This window comes from Schistocerca serialis, chromosome 1 (genome assembly GCF_023864345.2).
Source record: "Schistocerca serialis cubense isolate TAMUIC-IGC-003099 chromosome 1, iqSchSeri2.2, whole genome shotgun sequence".
In the NCBI taxonomy this organism is placed as follows: domain Eukaryota; kingdom Metazoa; phylum Arthropoda; class Insecta; order Orthoptera; family Acrididae; genus Schistocerca; species Schistocerca serialis.
In genome coordinates, this window is record NC_064638.1 from 460,952,462 (window position 1) to 460,970,928 (window position 18,467).

Below are 18,467 nucleotides of genomic sequence, written 5' to 3' on the forward strand. Positions count from 1 at the left end.
ATCTCAGAGGGATGGGCATCTCCAGCAGATGAAAAACAACAGACATCCTTGACAGTATCTGTGTAGCAAAGTGAGCATAGATGGAAGACCCTGTGGCATTCCTCAGAAGTGCTATAAGGATCAGATCAAGAACAACATAAAAGAGTCTAAACATTGGCCCATGTAATTGGTGTACCAGAGCAGAAGATGCAGTGGTGCACAACTATTTCATCTGCTGTTTTACATTTTGAGCAGGAATGTTGGAAACTGGAAAATGAGAATGTCAGTGATGGAAACTTTACCAGACCTGACCATGCCCTCCACCCTCTTATTATGTGTAATCAACATGGTCACGTTTCATGCCAGGATTGGTATGCTAAGCCATCAAAGGCATCATCACACCTGAACTGCGATGCAGTAAAGTGAAAAATGGAAACTCAGATTTGAGTAGCAGCAGATGACAATCTATGCCTTAGAGAACTTTGAACCCATTTCATCATTTCTTAGTTCTTCAGTACCCCACTACTTTGCATACTCATTCTTCTGGATTAGTCTCTTAAACTTCCACCTACTCTTCATCATTACTAAATTGTGATCAAAGTTTAAGTCTGCTCATGGGTACACATTACAATTGAATATCAGACTGACCGAAAAGAAGTTGCTAAGATGAATGCCTGATGGAGCCTGTTGTTAATTTTGATAGCTTTGTTTCAGACTTTGTCAAACACTGCTGTCAGGTTGATGAATGCAAGAGATATTTCAGTTGCTTCTGGAAGCTGCGGGCTTTCAAAATAACTACGTACCCTCTGACTCAACATTGCAATATTAAAAGTTTTGGCTGGTTTCATTGTCTAGGGGCTGGGATACGTAGTAGCCGCATTACCAGCCAAATACTGCTGAGTCTACAGTAAGAATACATACTTGAATCAAATGGTCTAAGTTCCTATCACTTGGCAGTTGCGAATTTTGAATGTAACATAGACATTTACAAATGAAAGATTGCAATTAAATATAATTTGGAGGTACTATCTTAACGACTTTAAATGATGAGTACGATAGTAGAAGTATTTCTGAGAATGCAGTATATTTCTGCAAAACTCTTATGGTGTCGATGGTCCAGTAATTAAATGAAATATAAGTTGAATAACAGGGAAATAATAGATTCCTACTACACATAATTAGTTATGAGCAACAACATAGCTCGTGAGCTATTCACTTCTAAATGCACTACGAAATATTTCTATCTACCGCGACTATGCGCAAACTGCTCCACTGTCCAAGTCTTTCCTCTGACCGTGCGTCTGCCGTGCCGTCCAGCACTTTCCGTGTCCTGTCCCGACCTGTCTCTAACTGCCTCCTGCTTAGAACTCCCCATTCATGAGCGCTGTGATTGGCTAGAGCACTCGAGCATTGTTTTTAAACCAATGCACCCATATACATATTTAAGCACAAACGGAATACTGGATTTACATTTAAATAACTTGAAATTAAATAAATATTTCTACGGTTGGACCATAGACATGCTCTAACACACATTATTAAATACATAAGCAATTAAATAAACATATATCGAAAGAAAAGAAGAAAAAGGTAGGCCAGGAGCCCAATGTCTCTGTGCTTTCTAAAACACAGTAAATATTTAACCAGTTTCTTCATGAATAGTACACTCCTGGAAATGGAAAAAAGAACACATTGACACCGGTGTGTCAGACCCACCATACTTGCTCCGGACACTGCGAGAGGGCTGTACAAGCAATGATCACACGCACGGCACAGCGGACACACCAGGAACCGCGGTGTTGGCCATCGAATGGCGCTAGCTGCGCAGCATTTGTGCACCGCCGCCGTCAGTGTCAGCCACTTTGCCGTGGCATACGGAGCTCCATCGCAGTCTTTAACACTGGTAGCATGCCGCGACAGCGTGGACGTGAACCGTATGTGCAGTTGACGGACTTTGAGCGAGGGCGTATAGTGGGCATGCGGGAGGCCGGGTGGACGTACCGCCGAATTGCTCAACACGTGGGGCGTGAGGTCTCCACAGTACATCGATGTTGTCGCCAGTGGTCGGCGGAAGGTGCACGTGCCCGTCGACCTGGGACCGGACTTCAGCGACGCACGGATGCACGCCAAGACCGTAGGATCCTACGCAGTGCCGTAGGGGACCGCACCGCCACTTCCCAGCAAATTAGGGACACTGTTGCTCCTGGGGTATCGGCGAGGACCATTTGCAACCGTCTCCATGAAGCTGGGCTACGGTCCCGCACACCGTTAGGCCGTCTTCCGCTCACGCCCCAACATTGTGCAGCCCGCCTCCAGTGGTGTCACGACAGGCGTGAATGGAGGGACGAATGGAGACGTGTCGTCTTCAGCGATGAGAGTCGCTTCTGCCTTGGTGCCAATGATGGTCGTATGCGTGTTTGGCACCATGCAGGTGAGCACCACAATCAGGACTGCATACGACCGAGGCACACAGGGCCAACACCCGGCATCATGGTGTGGGGAGCGATCTCCTACACTGGCCGTACACCACTGGTGATAGTCGAGGGGACACTGAATAGTGCACGGTACATCCAAACCGTCATCGAACCCATCGTTCTACCATTCCTAGACCGGCAAGGGAACTTGCTGTTCCAACACGACAGTGCACGTCCGCATGTATCCCGTGCCACCCAACGTGCTCTAGAAGGTGTAAGTCAACTACCCTGGCCAGCAAGATCTCCGGATCTGTCCCCCATTGAGCATGTTTGGGACTGGATGAAGCGTCGTCTCACGCGGTCTGCACGTCCAGCACGAACGCTGGTCCGACTGAGGCGCCAGGTGGAAATGGCATGGCAAGTCGTTCCACAGGACTACATCCAGCATCTCTACGATCGTCTCCATGGGAGAATAGCAGCCTGCATTGCTGCAAAAGGTGGATATACACTGTACTAGTGCCGACATTGTGCATGCTCTGTTGCCTGTGTCTATGTGCCTGTGGTTCTGTCAGTGTGATCATGTGATGTATCTGACCCCAGGAATGTGTCAATAAAGTTTCCCCTTCCTGGGACAATGAATTCACGGTGTTCTTATTTCAATTTCCAGGAGTGTATATATCGGGTATAAACAAAGACATAGATGAATAAATATATTTATAGGCATGCTGCTACTGTTTCTTCGTGTAACTGTGGAGTACTTACGGCCTGACGCAATCGATAGTCATCGGCCACTTTGACCTCCAATAACTCATGTACTATTCAAGTTACATGCCTTTAATTCATACCCATTTAGGTTTACACTAATAGCTTTCTAAAGACATGGCGATCGACAAAATCGGAAGAAGCGTTTATATTTTAGAAATTCATTGCTGGGTGTTACTTCTGTAATTTATCATCAGATACTATACTTCAAACTAATAAATATATTGAAAATATGATTACACCATCAGAATCATTGCGCAAATAATAGTAATGTACATGTTTCTTTTTGAGGTATCTTAATTCATCTGGCTACTCTTAATTCATTTTTGGCACTCGCGGCATACAAGTCTCTTTCATCGGCACAAAGCACCGTTCTCGTCACAGCGGAATTCCCAGCCATGCGGCTGGACCATGCACTGGGGCTACCCCTCATGTTCGGCAGCGTCTGCCCCCACATGATCGGCCTGCCGAGCGGCCTGCTCCCGCCAAGCGGCCACTGCTTCCTCTGAACTTAGAATATTTTCAGGGCTCGATGACTCGCTCATTACCTCACAAAGCATTCCCCTATGTACAGTACTCAGCTCAGAAGAATGCCTGCAAAGGTCGAGGTGGGGAGCAGGGAAACACTCATTCCCGTCCTTTCCTTCTCCTGCATATGGTCAGTGGTATTGACTGTCTGAAAAACATTCCCCTACCAGTAAACTTCGGTGTCAGGCTTGCTGTAGCATGTTTCATTATTCAACATGTAAGCTCTCCAGTTTTCTTTCCTTAATGTGTTATATTTTCTAGTTATTTATGTCAGCGTTGCTTTGCTGTTGTTTTGTTGTTTCTTATTTGCACAGAAAATTGCTGGATTCAGTGACTGGCGAATAAGTAGAAAAGATTTGTCCTTCTGCCTCTACAATGTCTTCAGAGCCCAAGAAGGAACAGACAGTTCATAATGAGAGTAGGGAAATAATAATGAATATAATAAAGTCACGTTACCAAGGAGCTAGAGTGTGTAATTTTAAATATATGGTGAAGAAAAGTAGCCTGCAAGGTGCCAGATATAGTGGCATATCTGTAAGAACTATTACAAAAATTCAAAAAGAGAGAACTTTTATTCAATAACCCACTCTGTTATTCCTGGTAAAAAGATCAGGAGTATGGAAGCTCCTCGCAGGAATTGGGAAACTCAATGAATTTCCTTGGTCTTTCAACACATTAAAGAAATGGTTGCATTTGTTGTGGTTCAGAAGGAAAAAAATGTGCTACCAACAGGAAAATTTTCCAGAATGAGATTTTCACTCTGCAGCGGAGTATGCGCTGATATGAAACTTCCTGGCAGATTAAAACTGTGTGCCCGACCGAGACTCGAACTCGGGACCTTTGCCTTTCGCGGGCAAGTGCTCTACCATCTGAGCTACCGAAGCACGACTCACGCCCGGTCCTCACAGCTTTACTTCTGCCAGTATCTCGTCTCCTACCTTCCAAACTTTACAGAAGCTCTCCTGCGAACCTTGCAGAACTAGCACTCCTGAAAGAAAGGATATTGCGGAGACATGGCTCAGCCACAACCTGGGGGAAGTTTCCAGAATGAGATTTTCACTCTGCAGCAGAGTGTGCGCTGATATTCAGGAAAATTTTGATTGAATGCCTGAACATTGTCACTTTTGAAATATTTCAGGAGCATCAGAACTTTCCATTCCGAGCACAGAAGCATTGTTTATGTTGATTAATCTGGAGTGGACAATAATCTTACATTTGGTAAATGCCGGGAGAGCAAAAATATTATTCTGGATGAAATTTAACTACAAACACCAGGTCATCAAATTGACATACTTGTCATGCAGGTTCCAGGCGCAGATTTATCAATGGAGTAGAGCTGAAAAAGCCAGCAGATACTGTCATGGACAAATGAATACTACCAATTTCAAGAAGTGGGTACAGGAAAAATTAATCTTCAAACTGTCCAGAGTTAGTAATATAAAGTAATGCACTTTATCATAGTGTGCAAGAAAAGAAACCACCCTCACAATATGGTGTTAAAATTGATATGATTAATTGTTTGTGAAACAACATTTTATCCACATACTGAAAACCCTACCAATGTGGAAGACATATGGTTGGTGTTGAGGAATTCAGTGTTACAGAGTGCAAGAGAAGAACTTGCTTGCCATCCAAAACACAGAAGTAAACCTTGATTAGATGGAGAACGTCGAGAATCTGTTGGGATAAGATCAGCGAAGAGGATACAGTGGATAGAAAAACTCTCAGAAGAAGCAAGGGTAGACTACTGTGAAGAGAGGCGTAACGTGGACAAACTTGTGAGAAAGGAGAAACAGGAACACCATAAAAGACTTTCAGAAGCAGTAGAAGAAGCAAAGTCATCATGATCATTTTTCCAGGCCTCAAGATTTGCCAGAGGTGTCTACCGGCAACGTACATTGGTTCTAATGAATAAGACGGGTGAAGTGGTACTGTCAGAAGAGCGGGCAAACCTATTTAAAAAACATTTTGAGAAACTATTGAACTGGGGCTTTTCACTGACAGTGACAACTCGGGCAGGAGCCCGTTTTGATAGAGTAGAAGTCCCTGAACCATCAGAGGAAGAAATCAGTGTTGTCCTAAAACTACTCATGAACAACAAGGCCCCGGATGTAGTGGTGTCACAGCTGAGATGCTTTGCTTGGGAGGCCAACTACCGATGGCTGCATTGAAATGATTGATATCCACCATCTGGGCAGCGGAAATAATTTCTGAAGAATGGAAGGGAGTAATTATATGTCTCATCTTGAAGAATGATGATGCTACCCAAGTATCCAGCTACTGAGGAATTTCACTTCTTGAAATTGGATACAAAGTCTTTACAACTCTGCTGCTGAACCGAATGAAAGCACTGGCTGAAGGAATTGTAGGCACATATCAATGAGGGTTCATCCCCAGACGGTCTACCATTGACCACATATTTACTTCGAGGCAGCTGATAGAAAAATTCGATGAGTTTAATCATGAACTACACCTCATCCTCATTGATTTTTGGCAAGCTTATGACAGCATTGAGCACGTCACATTACAGGAAATGTTAGAGGAACTTGGCATCCCATTGAAATACATTCTAAAGTACGGTTTGGCAACCAGCTATGCTCAACTTTCACTATCTAAAATGGATTGAGACAAGGAGATCAATTGGTACCAATATTATTCAACTTGGCCTTTGAAAAAGTAAGCCGTGACACTTGCCGAACCAGGGAAATGGAGATGGTTCAAGCAGACACAATTCTGCATTTGCTGATGATATTGTGATCCTTGGTGACACTCTAGACCAAATGTGTGCTGATACTTCCCAATTCCTCCAAACTGCACAGGATATTGGGCTAGAGGTGAACGAGGACAAAACTAAATATCTTGGAGTATCACGTCATTGAGTTCTCCCTCCTTCCATTGTTGTAGATGGGCATACCTTCGAACGAATTGAAGAGTTCAAGTACCCGGGCTCAGTATTAACCAACAAAAGTGAGTGACGAAAGAAGTATATCAATGCATAACAAGTGCTAATTGTGTGTTCTTTAGTCTGAACAATCTTTTTAAATCTCACCTGATATCTCAGAAGAACGAAGTCCATTTGTACACGACACTGATGAGGCCAGTACTTTTATATGGTTGTGAAACTTGGGCAACATCAGCAATGACAGAAGATTCAATATGTGCATTTGAAAGAAAGGTACTTGTGAAGATCTATGGATCTGTCTACAATAACATGGAAGGTAAATGGGAAAGAAGAAAGAAAGAAGACCTGTACCAGAGGTTTGAAAAGCCACACGTTGGACGAATATTGGGACAGAGGCGACTATAATGGTTTGGCCACATCTTACGAGAAGATGGATCCCTCCCTTAGCGAGTCATCTACTCTCAACCCACGGGAAAACACCTTAGAGGACACCCAAGAACGCGATGGAAGGATCGAGTGACTATGATCCTTCAACAAGTGGAATCGGTGGCAGTGGAGGATGATGCTAGAGACTGGGAAAGATGGAGTGCCATCTGCAGCAAATACCTTCTCTCTTGTGGGTGACAGGCATTCCTTTTATTGGGGTTTTGTGTTTGTAATTTTTTTTCCTATTGTTCTTCTGCTGTAGGCCTCAAAGGCCTGTGATAATGATGATCACATAGTGAAAACATGAAGTTTGAATTTTTTTATTTGGTTCAAGAGTTTAAAAGGCCAGAAAAGAGGTACCACACAGTTCTCTCTTTACATCATGAACTAAGTACCATAGATGGCCTGGGCGAAAGTGAAAGGAAATGTACAGGAGCAGAACATAAAAGGGGACATTCCTCTAGAGATGCTGCAAGAAGTGACAGTGAAATTGCATCTATAAATGCAGCTGACTGGGAAACTTTCAAAGAATATGAAATTAAAATAAAGACTATGTTTTGGGAAAAAGATGAATTAATGAATGACTCCATAGGTGAAATTATCATAAACTTAAGTGAGATGAACTCCAAAGATAACAATGATGAAGATGATGACAGCATGAACTCTTAAAAAATCAGATCTGGGCATTGCTTGCTGAATAACAAGCAACTAAAACCCGGAAGATCAGCAGCTACTGATACCATAGCGATCCAAGTGAAAAATCTGACTGTTCTCGTTCTGGAAGTATCACTATACTGAAAAGGCATGATGATTTGATAGATTTATGTCAGATGTGTGAAAACAAGGCAGTCACACAGTATTGATGCAATTACATTAACAAGACTTGTAGAATGGCACATACTATTCTAGTGCAAATATGTCATGACTTGCAGCACAGTCCTGTCATGCACATTCTCCTTTTATTTTCAGCTACAGACAGTAGATGGTCATTTTGAGTACCATGTCTGTATAACTTCTGTTTTTGTTGAAAACCAACTTTCTTGATGGGAGTTTATTCAACATGAGAGGGCCTATATCATAATAAATTGTCCTTTCCAGCAACTTATACTTCATGCTGTGCAGGGTAGATGGACAGTATCTGGTTGACATTTGTGACATTGGCTAGAGGTTTAAGCTGTAGGTTACATACTGCCGTGAAACTTGGGGCTGGGAATTATCTTCTGTGAAAATTCTGTATTATGACAAGCCTATACTTTCCAAATCTAAGGTTAGATTCTGTAAACTGTGCTGTGGGATATAGTAAATCAGTGTGTCTCAGTAGTGTCCATTTAAAGGAAGTCAACATAGAACTTAAACCACACCTAATGTGTAATATCTGAGACAATAAAGTCTGAACCTGCCTATTGGCTCCCAGTGCATTCGTGCACTCCAGATGCGCTGGAATGATGCACTTGTCAGAGAATAGACAAAAATCCTTGGCTCCGAGTTCAACAAGTGTCAAAAAGTGTGAAAATCGACAGACTAGGTTCTGTGTTCTGTGCCAGAAAAATACTTGCCAGCAATTTTACTATCACCAAAACATGGAAAAAACAATGACAACAATCCTCTCATAAAGGTGCCCTAAAATCTCTCTTGTGTCAAAGAAAAATTTCGGGTCTTGATTTGTACTGAAAAATGTGGACCAGCCTCAACAGCATAAGAACAAAGGAAAGCAAATATGTTGATTTGTTACACCATTGGGTAAAGAGAACATCACTGGAATGACAATATGATGTCAATAGACAAAAGCATCTGCTACATTATAGCAAAATCCTTTATGATTCATTCTCTGGCCAGTGGCTTAACTCCTTCACAGTGACACAAGACAATTTGATACATGAAAAATGTGACTCCTTGTTTATGACTCTTATGCTTCATGTCCTTTTGATTTTTTTAATGTTATATATAGTTTTGTTTTCAATTTATTGTTTTATCTGTGTTTGTACATAATCATGTGAGATTTGCTATGTTAGTTTCATGTTAACATTCATCATTCTCATGATAAATCTTAATGATGTGGAACAAGTCATTTTACATTCTCAACACAAATTAAATAGTAAATATGACTGCATGCTTTACATTTAAAAGTTTTTTTTTTTTTAAATTTATGACATGTTGCAGTCCCTCTTTTTCATAGTACAGTGTGAGTTAGTAATTCCTACCTACCACCTTTTACACATTACAGTAATAGAAATTCTTTCACAGAATAGAAGAAGTTAAACTTTTTCAGTTCGTTTGTAAATTTTATTTTGCTGTCTGTCAGCCATTTTATACCACATGGTAAGTGATCAACAATTTTAGTTCGAACATTGTACACCCCTTTTTGTGCTGCAGACCACCTTAATGTGGAGTAATGAATGCCATTTTTTCTTCTGATATTGTAATTATGTACATCATTGTCCCTTTTGAACTGCACTGGATTGTTTACAACAAACTTCATGAGGCAATAAATATACTGTGAAGTGATTGTCAAAATTCTCAACTACTTAGATGTTTACACGATGATTGTGGTTGAGCACCACACATTATTCATACAGCTTGTTTTTGAGCAATGAAAACTTTCTTTCTTAAAGATGAATTATCCCAGGACGTTATTCCATAAGACATTGTTGAATGAAAATATGCAAAATACGTCAAACTACTGGTTTTTCTCTCCCTGAGATTTACAATGATTTTAAGTACAAATGTCTCAGAATTAAATTGTTGCAGAAGTTCCAAAATGTGCTTTTCCACTTTGAATTATCATTAACATTGACATTGAAAATTTTTGAAGTTTCCACCCTTTTTATTATTTTCTCAACATGTGTTACACTTATCATTGGTGCAGTACCTCTGGAACTGAATATGTTGTGTACTTTTAAAATTGAGAGTGAGATCATTCACAGAAAACTAGGTAATGACAGTTTTAAGAACCTTGTTTACCATTTCATCTGTTGCTGTGTGTTTGCTTAGTTTGATTACAGTACTATTGTCATCCACAAAAATAACTATGTCTGCTTAATGTATAGTAAATGTGATATTATTTACATGTATGAGGAACATTGTAAGACCTAAGATTGAGGCTTGGTGGAATCCCGTGAAACCCCACATGTGATTTTTTTTTCCCCAGTCAGAAGAACCTCCTCTGATGATGACATTGGTCGAATTATTAAGTACAACTTTCTGCATTCGATATGATGTCTTCCATTGGTTGGCTATACCATCAGTTCAACAGAACCTCAGTTTATGTAAGAGAATACTGTGATTCATAGTCAAAAGCCACAGAAAATACCACGGAGTGCTATTTTGTTATTGAACACTTATAAAATTGGGTCAGTGAATGTGTAAATTGCATTCTGAGTAGAGCAACTCTTCTGAAATCCAGACTGTGGTTTACTGAGGCTGTTATTGTCACTCAGGTGGGATACTCTTCTAGAATACATCACCTTCTCAAAAATATTGGAAAATGACATCAGTGGTATGCTGCATGCTAAATAAATAAAAAAATATGTGCTGGAGGCAACGCATTGATTTGTTCTGTTCTTGAAAGATGACTACTCTTTCTAAATGTGTATCATGATGGGCTTCATGTCTTATTCTAAATGTTGAGCAAGCATCGTAAATCATTTTGTTGTGATACAAATGTTTCTTTTGGTATGTGCCCCAATTTAACTGTACTTATCTTGGCAAGATCGATGTCGCACCTAATTGTATTGTGAACTTGCAATCAGCAGTCCTTAATAGACCTATTACAACATGAGATTTTAGAGAAAAAATGAAAACTTGTTTCCACTTCCTTTGGTAAAAGTGTGTGTGTGTGTGTGTGTGTGTGTGTGTGTGTGTGTGTGTGTGTGAAAATATTTAATAGTCCTTAACCACACTACCACACTTGTTTTAATGAAGCAATCAATGTAAATGTTGTTGCACATTGTTTGTTGGTTCTTAGACACATGTTCTGATTTGTTAAAGAAATTTAGTCTTCATTAAACCCCCATCTGTGGAATTAAAGTTGCTCTATCCAAACTGATGCATGTCCATGGCTAGAGTCGTGCAGTCTGCAAATCTTATCTGAAATAATAATAATAATAATAATAATAATAATAATAATAATAAATTCAAGTAATGTCAGACATTTGAAATGAAGATGTAGTTTTATTGTGAGTTTTTGGTCACATTTTTTGCAATACCTAATGAATAAATTAAAATCAATATTAGCCAGTAACACCTTGTGGACATGCTAGAGGAGTAACTCAGCCATATTTCAGAAAGATATCTTTATTAGTGCACCCGCAATCCATTCCATCAGCTTGAAATGCATCGATTTCAACTGACAGAATGAATTGCAGGCACACTAATAAAGATAGCTTCCTTAAATTTGGCTGAATGTCTGCAAGGAATAATGGGCTTTTTTATTTTAATTGATTGATTAGTTATTGCAAAAAATGTGACCAAAAACTCGCGACAAATCTACATCTTTGTTTCAAATATCCGTTATTTTATTATTTTGCCAAATTTAAAAAAACTGTGCTATTGCTCCATGCTCAGTATCCTATAGATTTAAGTCTCCCATCCCTCCTCCCCTCTCCTGCAGATAAGAACTTCCATCATGGGCACACATCTCATTTTGGACAGTGCAAATTTAGCTCCTAGTATGGAGGGTTTAATGATGACTAAATTTCTTTAAACAATCAGAAAATGTTGTCTAAGAATCAATAAATAATGTGCAAAAAGATTTACATTGATTGCTTTATTAGTTTGCCCCCCCCCCCCCCCCCAAAAAAAAAAAATATTAATTGTGAAACTCACATATATTATAGGCTGACTGAGGAGTTTGGGCCCTTAAGCAGTTTTAGTATAGACACTAAAGAACAATGTCAGACACCCACAAAACTGATCATCATCATTTTCTTCTTTTTTTCTCAGAACTCTTGTAGTGAATGACATGTATCTAGGGAAAGTACTGACTAATAATTGTATCAATGTCAAGTGCAAAATATGCCAAACATATGAGGAATGTGATATGCAAATGTAGACAGTGTTGGCATGGGAAGCATGTATTTTTTATAGTTGATGTGAATGTAACTCATTATCTCAATCTTGGGTTCTGTTAGTTTTTGTTGCTTGTTTTCAAGCACTTGTTCTTTGCTGTAGATATTCCCGATTGGCCAGAAGCAGATTTAATGGAATTAATGAAACGAATGGAAAATAACATCCCCGCTAAGGATAATTTGCGTTATGATTCCCGAGCAGAGAAACTAAACTGGGATGAGGTATGTAAATTAGATTCTGTTTTTATAGAAACAAATTTACTTTGATATCACTGTTAATAACTCTTTTTAATTAATGAGTAGATAATTCAAACATTTTATTTTAGATTAGCTTTGGTAATTATTCTGCTGGCGAATGTAAGGAAGTGTGGTTTAAAATTCAGAAACGCCTAAGAAGGTTTCGAATTTTGAAGGAATTGTTGGAAGATGCAAAATCATGGGTTTCAAAACCATGGACACATTTTTATCGAAGCCAACGACAGGTAAAAAGAAAGTATTCCTTACTCTTATCAGCCAGTGCTATGATCTTTATAACTGCAACCAATCCATTTACTGTTTTTGTTAACAGAATCGCCACCCAGACTTGCCTCGAAGACCTCTGTCGACGTACATGCTTTTCTATTTAGAAAAAAAAGACAAAGTTGCAAAAGATAACCCTGGCCTTGAAATGGTGTGTTTAATGCTAGGACCTTATGCTTTGCTTTTACAGAGTTTTCAATGAAAGTATTAGCTATGCTAATGGTTTTTTTGCTTTCAGACAAATGTTTCTAAATACATTGCTGAACTTTACAATAAGCTGCCAGCAAAGAAAAAGCAGAAGTATATTGATATGGCGGCTGCCCAGAAGAAAGAATATGAAGAAAAAATGGAGCAGTTTTAGTATGTATCATGTTTGTCAAAATTATATAAGTAATTGCAATGAATGTTAAATTGTGTGAAACTTGAGTTCCTCCCAGTGTGTAAAATGTTCAAATAACTCGCGCAAATGCATGTTGCACTATTGACTTAGTGTGAGTCAGGTGAGTGACAATAATAATAAGGTGGTACCAAAGTCTATGGCCCTTGAGTCTTATGCAGGAAGCATTTCCGAAGGGATTGGTTGCATTCTGCAAAAATATTATGTAAAATGTGTTTCTCAACCATCGTCTAAGGTTCTGACATTTAAAAGGTCCATGAAGGGTGATCTTTGTTTGTGTAATGATTGTGTTAGTCATACTCCAGAGATCCGTGGCGTGTTGTATATTGGTCAGACCATCGGGACCAGGGAGGGATGGTGTACCAAGCAAAAGCATTATACACACTGACAGCTGCTCAGAAAAATCTACTATTGTCAAACAGCTTGAAGGTGCTGGGATGTTTTTCCAGCTATTGGGATAGTGTTATTGAGAAAGCATTTTGAGACTAAAATGGCAAGTGACCTCATAAATAGAGATGGACGTTTTTGCTGAAAAACTGTTTGGGTTCCTGCTATCTCCTTGGTCAAACAGTAGAGGGACAGAGTTAACACTGTTTTACTTGTTAGTTATTAATATCACTTTCGGTAACTTGTGATGTTGGTCGACTTTGGTTATGTTGTAGAGATAGTGTGTGCGTCTATGCTGTAGAGCTAGTGTGAAGGCGCGCATGCACGCGCGCGTGTGTGTGTGTGTGTGTTTCAGCATATGCTCTGTTACCAACATTTTAAATTTCATTGCACAGCACTCTCTAGTCACACTTACCACGAAGATGGCTTATTGAAATATCAGTGGTTGCCGAGGATGTCACTTGGTTGCATTCTTGTAAGGTACATAACACAGCAGTTCCAGTTAGGGTTTTGATGAGTGGAAGGTAAGAATTTAAGTAACTAACACAACAAATATGCCAGAAGCTTTAAATGTTGTTGTTGTTGTGGTCTTCAGTCCTGAGACTGGTTTGATGCAGCTCTCCATGCTACTCTATCCTGTGCAAGCTTCTTCATCTCCCAGTACCTACTGCAACCTACATCCTTCTGAATCTGCTTAGTGTATTCATCCCTTGGTCTCCCTCTACGATTTTTACCCTCCATGCTGCCCTCCAATGCTAAATTTGTGATCCCTTGATGCCTCAAAACATGTCCTACCAACCGATCCCTTCTTCTAGTCAAGTTGTGCCACAAACTTCTCTTCTCCCCAATCCTATTCAATACCTCCTCATTAGTTATGTGATCTACCCATCTAATCTTCAGCATTCTTCTGTAGCACCACATTTCGAAAGCTTCTATTCTCTTCTTGTCCAAACTAGTTATCGTCCATGTTTCACTTCCATACATAGCTACACTCCATACAAATACTTTCAGAAACGACTTCCTCACACTTAAATCTATACTCGATGTTAACAAATTTCTCTTCTTGAGAAACGCTTTCCTTGCCATTGCCAGTCTACATTTTATATCCTCTCTACTTTGACCATCATCAGTTATTTTACTCCCTAAATAGCAAAACTCCTTTACTACTTTAAGTGTCTCATTTCCTAATCTAATTCCCTCAGCATCACCCGACTTAATTCGACTACATTCCATTATCCTCGTTTTGCTTTTGTTGATGTTCATCTTATATCCTCCTTTCAAGACACTATCCATTCCGTTCAACTGCTCTTCCAAGTCCTTTGCTGTCTCTGACAGAATTACAATGTCATCGGTGAACCTCAAAGTTTTTATTTCTTCTCCATGAATTTTAATACCTACTCCGAATTTTTCTTTTGTTTCCTTTACTGCTTGCTCAATATACAGATTGAATAACATCGGGGAGAGGCTACAACCCTGTCTCACTCCTTTCCCAACCACTGCTTCCCTTTCATGCCCCTCGACTCTTATAACTGCCACCTGGTTTCTGTACAAATTGTAAATAGCCTTTCGCTCCCTGTATTTTACCCCTGCCACCTTCAGAATTTGAAAGAGAGTATTCCAGTTAACGTTGTCAAAAGCTTTCTCTAAGTCTACAAATGCTAGAAACGTAGGTTTGCCTTTCCTTAATCTTTTTTCTAAGATAAGTCGTAAGGTTAGTATTGCCTCACGTGTTCCAACATTTCTACAGAATCCAAACTGATCTTCCCCGAGGTCCGCTTCTACCAGTTTTTCCATTCGTCTGTAAAGAATTCGCGTTAGTATTTTGCAGCTGTGACTTATTATACTGATAGTTCGGTAATTTTCACATCTGTCAACACCTGCTTTCTTTGGAATTGGAATTACTATATTCTTCTTGAAGTCTGAAGGTATTTCGCCTGTCTCATACATCTTGCTCACCAGATGGTAGAGTTTTGTCAGGACTGGCTCTCCCAAGGCTGTCAGTAGTTCTAACGGAATGTTGTCTACTCCCGGAGCCTTGTTTCGACTCAGGTCTTTCAGTGCTCTGTCAAACTCTTCACGCAGTATCTTATCTCCCATTTCATCTTCATCTACATCCTCTTCCATTTCCATAATATTGTCCTCAAGTACATCGCCCTTGTATAAACCCTCTATATACCCCTTCCACCTTTCTGCTTTCCCTTCTTTGCTTAGAACTGGGTTGCCATCTGAACTCTTGATATTCATACAAGTGGTTCTCTTTTCTCCAAAGGTCTCTTTAATTTTCCTGTAGGCAGTATCTATCTTACCCCTAGTGAGAAGAGCCTCTACATCCTTACATTTGTCCTCTAGCCATCCTTGCTTAGCCATTTTGCACTTCCTGTCGATATCATTTTTGATACGTTTGTATTCCTTTTTGCCTGCTTCATTTACTGCATCTTTATATTTTCTCCTTTCATCAATTAAATTCAATATTTCTTCTCTTACCCAAGGATTTCTACTAGCCCTCGTCTTTTTACCTACTTGATCGTCTGCTGCCTTCACTACTTCATCCCTCAGAGCTACCCATTCTTCTTCTACTGTATTTCTTTCCCCCATTCCTGTCAATTGTTTCCTTATGCTCTCCCTGAAACTCTCTACAACTTCTGGTTCTTTCAGTTTATCCAGGTCCCATCTTCTTAAATTCCCACCTTTTTCTAGTTTCTTCAGTTTCAATCTGCAGTTCATAACCAATAGATTGTGGTCAGAATCCACTACTTCATCCCTCAGAGCTACCCATTCTTCTTCTACTGTATTTCTTTCCCCCATTCCTGTCAATTGTTTCCTTATGCTCTCCCTGAAACTCTCTACAACTTCTGGTTCTTTCAGTTTATCCAGGTCCCATCTTCTTAAATTCCCACCTTTTTCTAGTTTCTTCAGTTTCAATCTGCAGTTCATAACCAATAGATTGTGGTCAGAATCCACATCTGGCCCTGGATATGCCTTACAATTTAAAACCTGGTTCCTAAATCTCTGTCTTACCATTATATAATCTATCTGATACCTTTTAGTATCTCCAGGATTCTTCCAGGTATACAACCTTCTTTCATGATTCTTGAACCAAGTGTTAGTTATGATTAAGTTATGCTCTGTGCAAAATTCTACAAGGCGGCTTCCTCTTTCATTTCTTCCCCCCAATCCATATTCACCTACTATGTTTCCTTCTCTCCCTTTTCCTACTGACGAATTCCAGTCACCCATGACTATTAAATTTTCGTCTCCCTTCACTACCTGAATAATTTCTTTTATCTCGTCATACATTTCATCAATTTCTTCATCATCTGCAGAGCTAGTTGGCATATAAACTTGTACTACTGTGGTAGGCATGGGCTTCATGTCTGTCTTGGCCACAATAATGCGTTCACTATGCTGTTTGTTGTAGCTTACCCGCACTCCTATTTTTTTATTCATTATTAAACCTACTCCTGCATTACCCCTATTTGATTTTGTATTTATAACCCTGTAATCACCTGACCAAAAGTCTTGTTCCTCCTGCCAGCGAACTTCACTAATTCCCACTATATCTAACTTTAACCTATCCATTTCCCTTTTTAAATTTTCTAACCTACCTGCCCGATTAAGGGATCTGACATTCCACGCTCCGATCCGTAGAACGCCAGTTTTCTTTCTCCTGATAACGACGTCCTCTTGAGTAGTCCCCGCCCGGAGATCCGAATGGGGGACTATTTTACCTCCGGAATATTTTACCCAAGAGGACGCCATCATCATTTAATCATACAGTAAAGCTGCATGTCCTCGGGAAAAATTACGGCTGTAGTTTCCCCTTGCTTTCAGCCGTTCACAGTACCAACACAGCAAAGCCGTTTTAGTTAATGTTACAAGGCCAGATCAGTCAATCATCCAGACTGTTGCCCCTGCAACTACTGAAAAGGCTGCTGCCCCTCTTCAGGAACCACATGTTTGTCTGGCCTCTCAACAGATACCCCTCCGTTGTGGTTGCACCTACGGTACGGCCATCTGTATCGCTGAGGCACGCAAGCCTCCCCACCAACGGCAAGGTCCATGGTTCATGGGGGTGGAAGCTTTAAATACTAGTCGCTTATTTTAGGCAACTTTGTCTGGACCCGTGTAGGAAATATTTACTTGTCTGCATTGCATTATGTCCTGTACTATATGCTTATCTGTGTCCAAATGTTTGGGATACCTGCTCAGATTTCACTGTTTCTGTCCCCTCCCTCCTCTTCCTATATTTGTGTTTTCTCATTTGTCTTTAAAATAAGACATTGCTCACTAAAGTGTGATGTGTATTTCTTTCATCCTTCATGCAATTGCTGCTCTCTTAGACACGGTGATCTTTTTTAGAAACACACTAAACAAATAGGAAGGGATCAAAAAGTCTCCGTTAAACGGTGTTGCCGCAGCATATGTGCAACATAGCACAACTCCAATACAGGTGTTCACTATGTGATCTGAAGTATCCGGACACCTGGCTGGAAATGACTTAAAAGTTCGTGGGGCCGTCTATCGGTAATGCTGGAATTCAGTATGGTGTTGGCCCACCCTTACCCGTTGATGACAGCTTCCAGTCTCTCAGGCATACGTTCAATCAGGTGGTGGAAGGTTTCTTGGGCAATGGCAGCCCATTCTTCACCGAGTGCTACACTGAGGAGAGGTATCGATGTCGGTCAGTGAGGCCTGGCACAAAGTCGGCATTCCAAAACATCCCATAGGTGTTCTATAGGATTCAGGTCAGGACCCTGTGCAGGCCCGTCCATTACAGGGGTGTTATTGTCATGTGACCACTCCACCACATGCCCTGCAGGCTCGATCTTGTTGAAAGATGCAATCACCATCCCTGAATTGCTCTTCAACAGTGAGAAGCAAGAAGGTGCTTAAAACATCAATGTAGGCCTGTGCTGCGACAGTGCCACACAAAACTACAAGGGGTGCAAGCCCCGTCCATGACAAACAAGACCACACCATGACACCACCACCTCCGAATTTTACTGTTGGCATTATACATACTGGCAGATGTCTTTCACCAGGCATTCGTCATATCCACAACCTGTCATCAGATCGCCACATTGTGT

The 18,467-nt window shown here is 40.4% G+C and overlaps 1 protein-coding gene across 10 annotated transcripts in view; it reads left to right on the forward strand.

The window, feature by feature from the left end:
* Positions 1-18,467, forward strand: part of LOC126473268 (nucleolar transcription factor 1-A-like) — a 216,924-nt gene that overhangs the window by 79,049 nt on the left and 119,408 nt on the right. For all 10 annotated transcript variants that reach the window (XM_050100231.1, XM_050100256.1, XM_050100272.1 and 7 more), the window contains 4 exons: positions 12,181-12,299; positions 12,404-12,559; positions 12,646-12,747; positions 12,835-12,956. In XM_050100231.1, the coding sequence (XP_049956188.1) occupies positions 12,181-12,299; positions 12,404-12,559; positions 12,646-12,747; positions 12,835-12,956 (499 nt within the window). The remainder of the gene's footprint in view (positions 1-12,180; positions 12,300-12,403; positions 12,560-12,645; positions 12,748-12,834; positions 12,957-18,467) is intronic.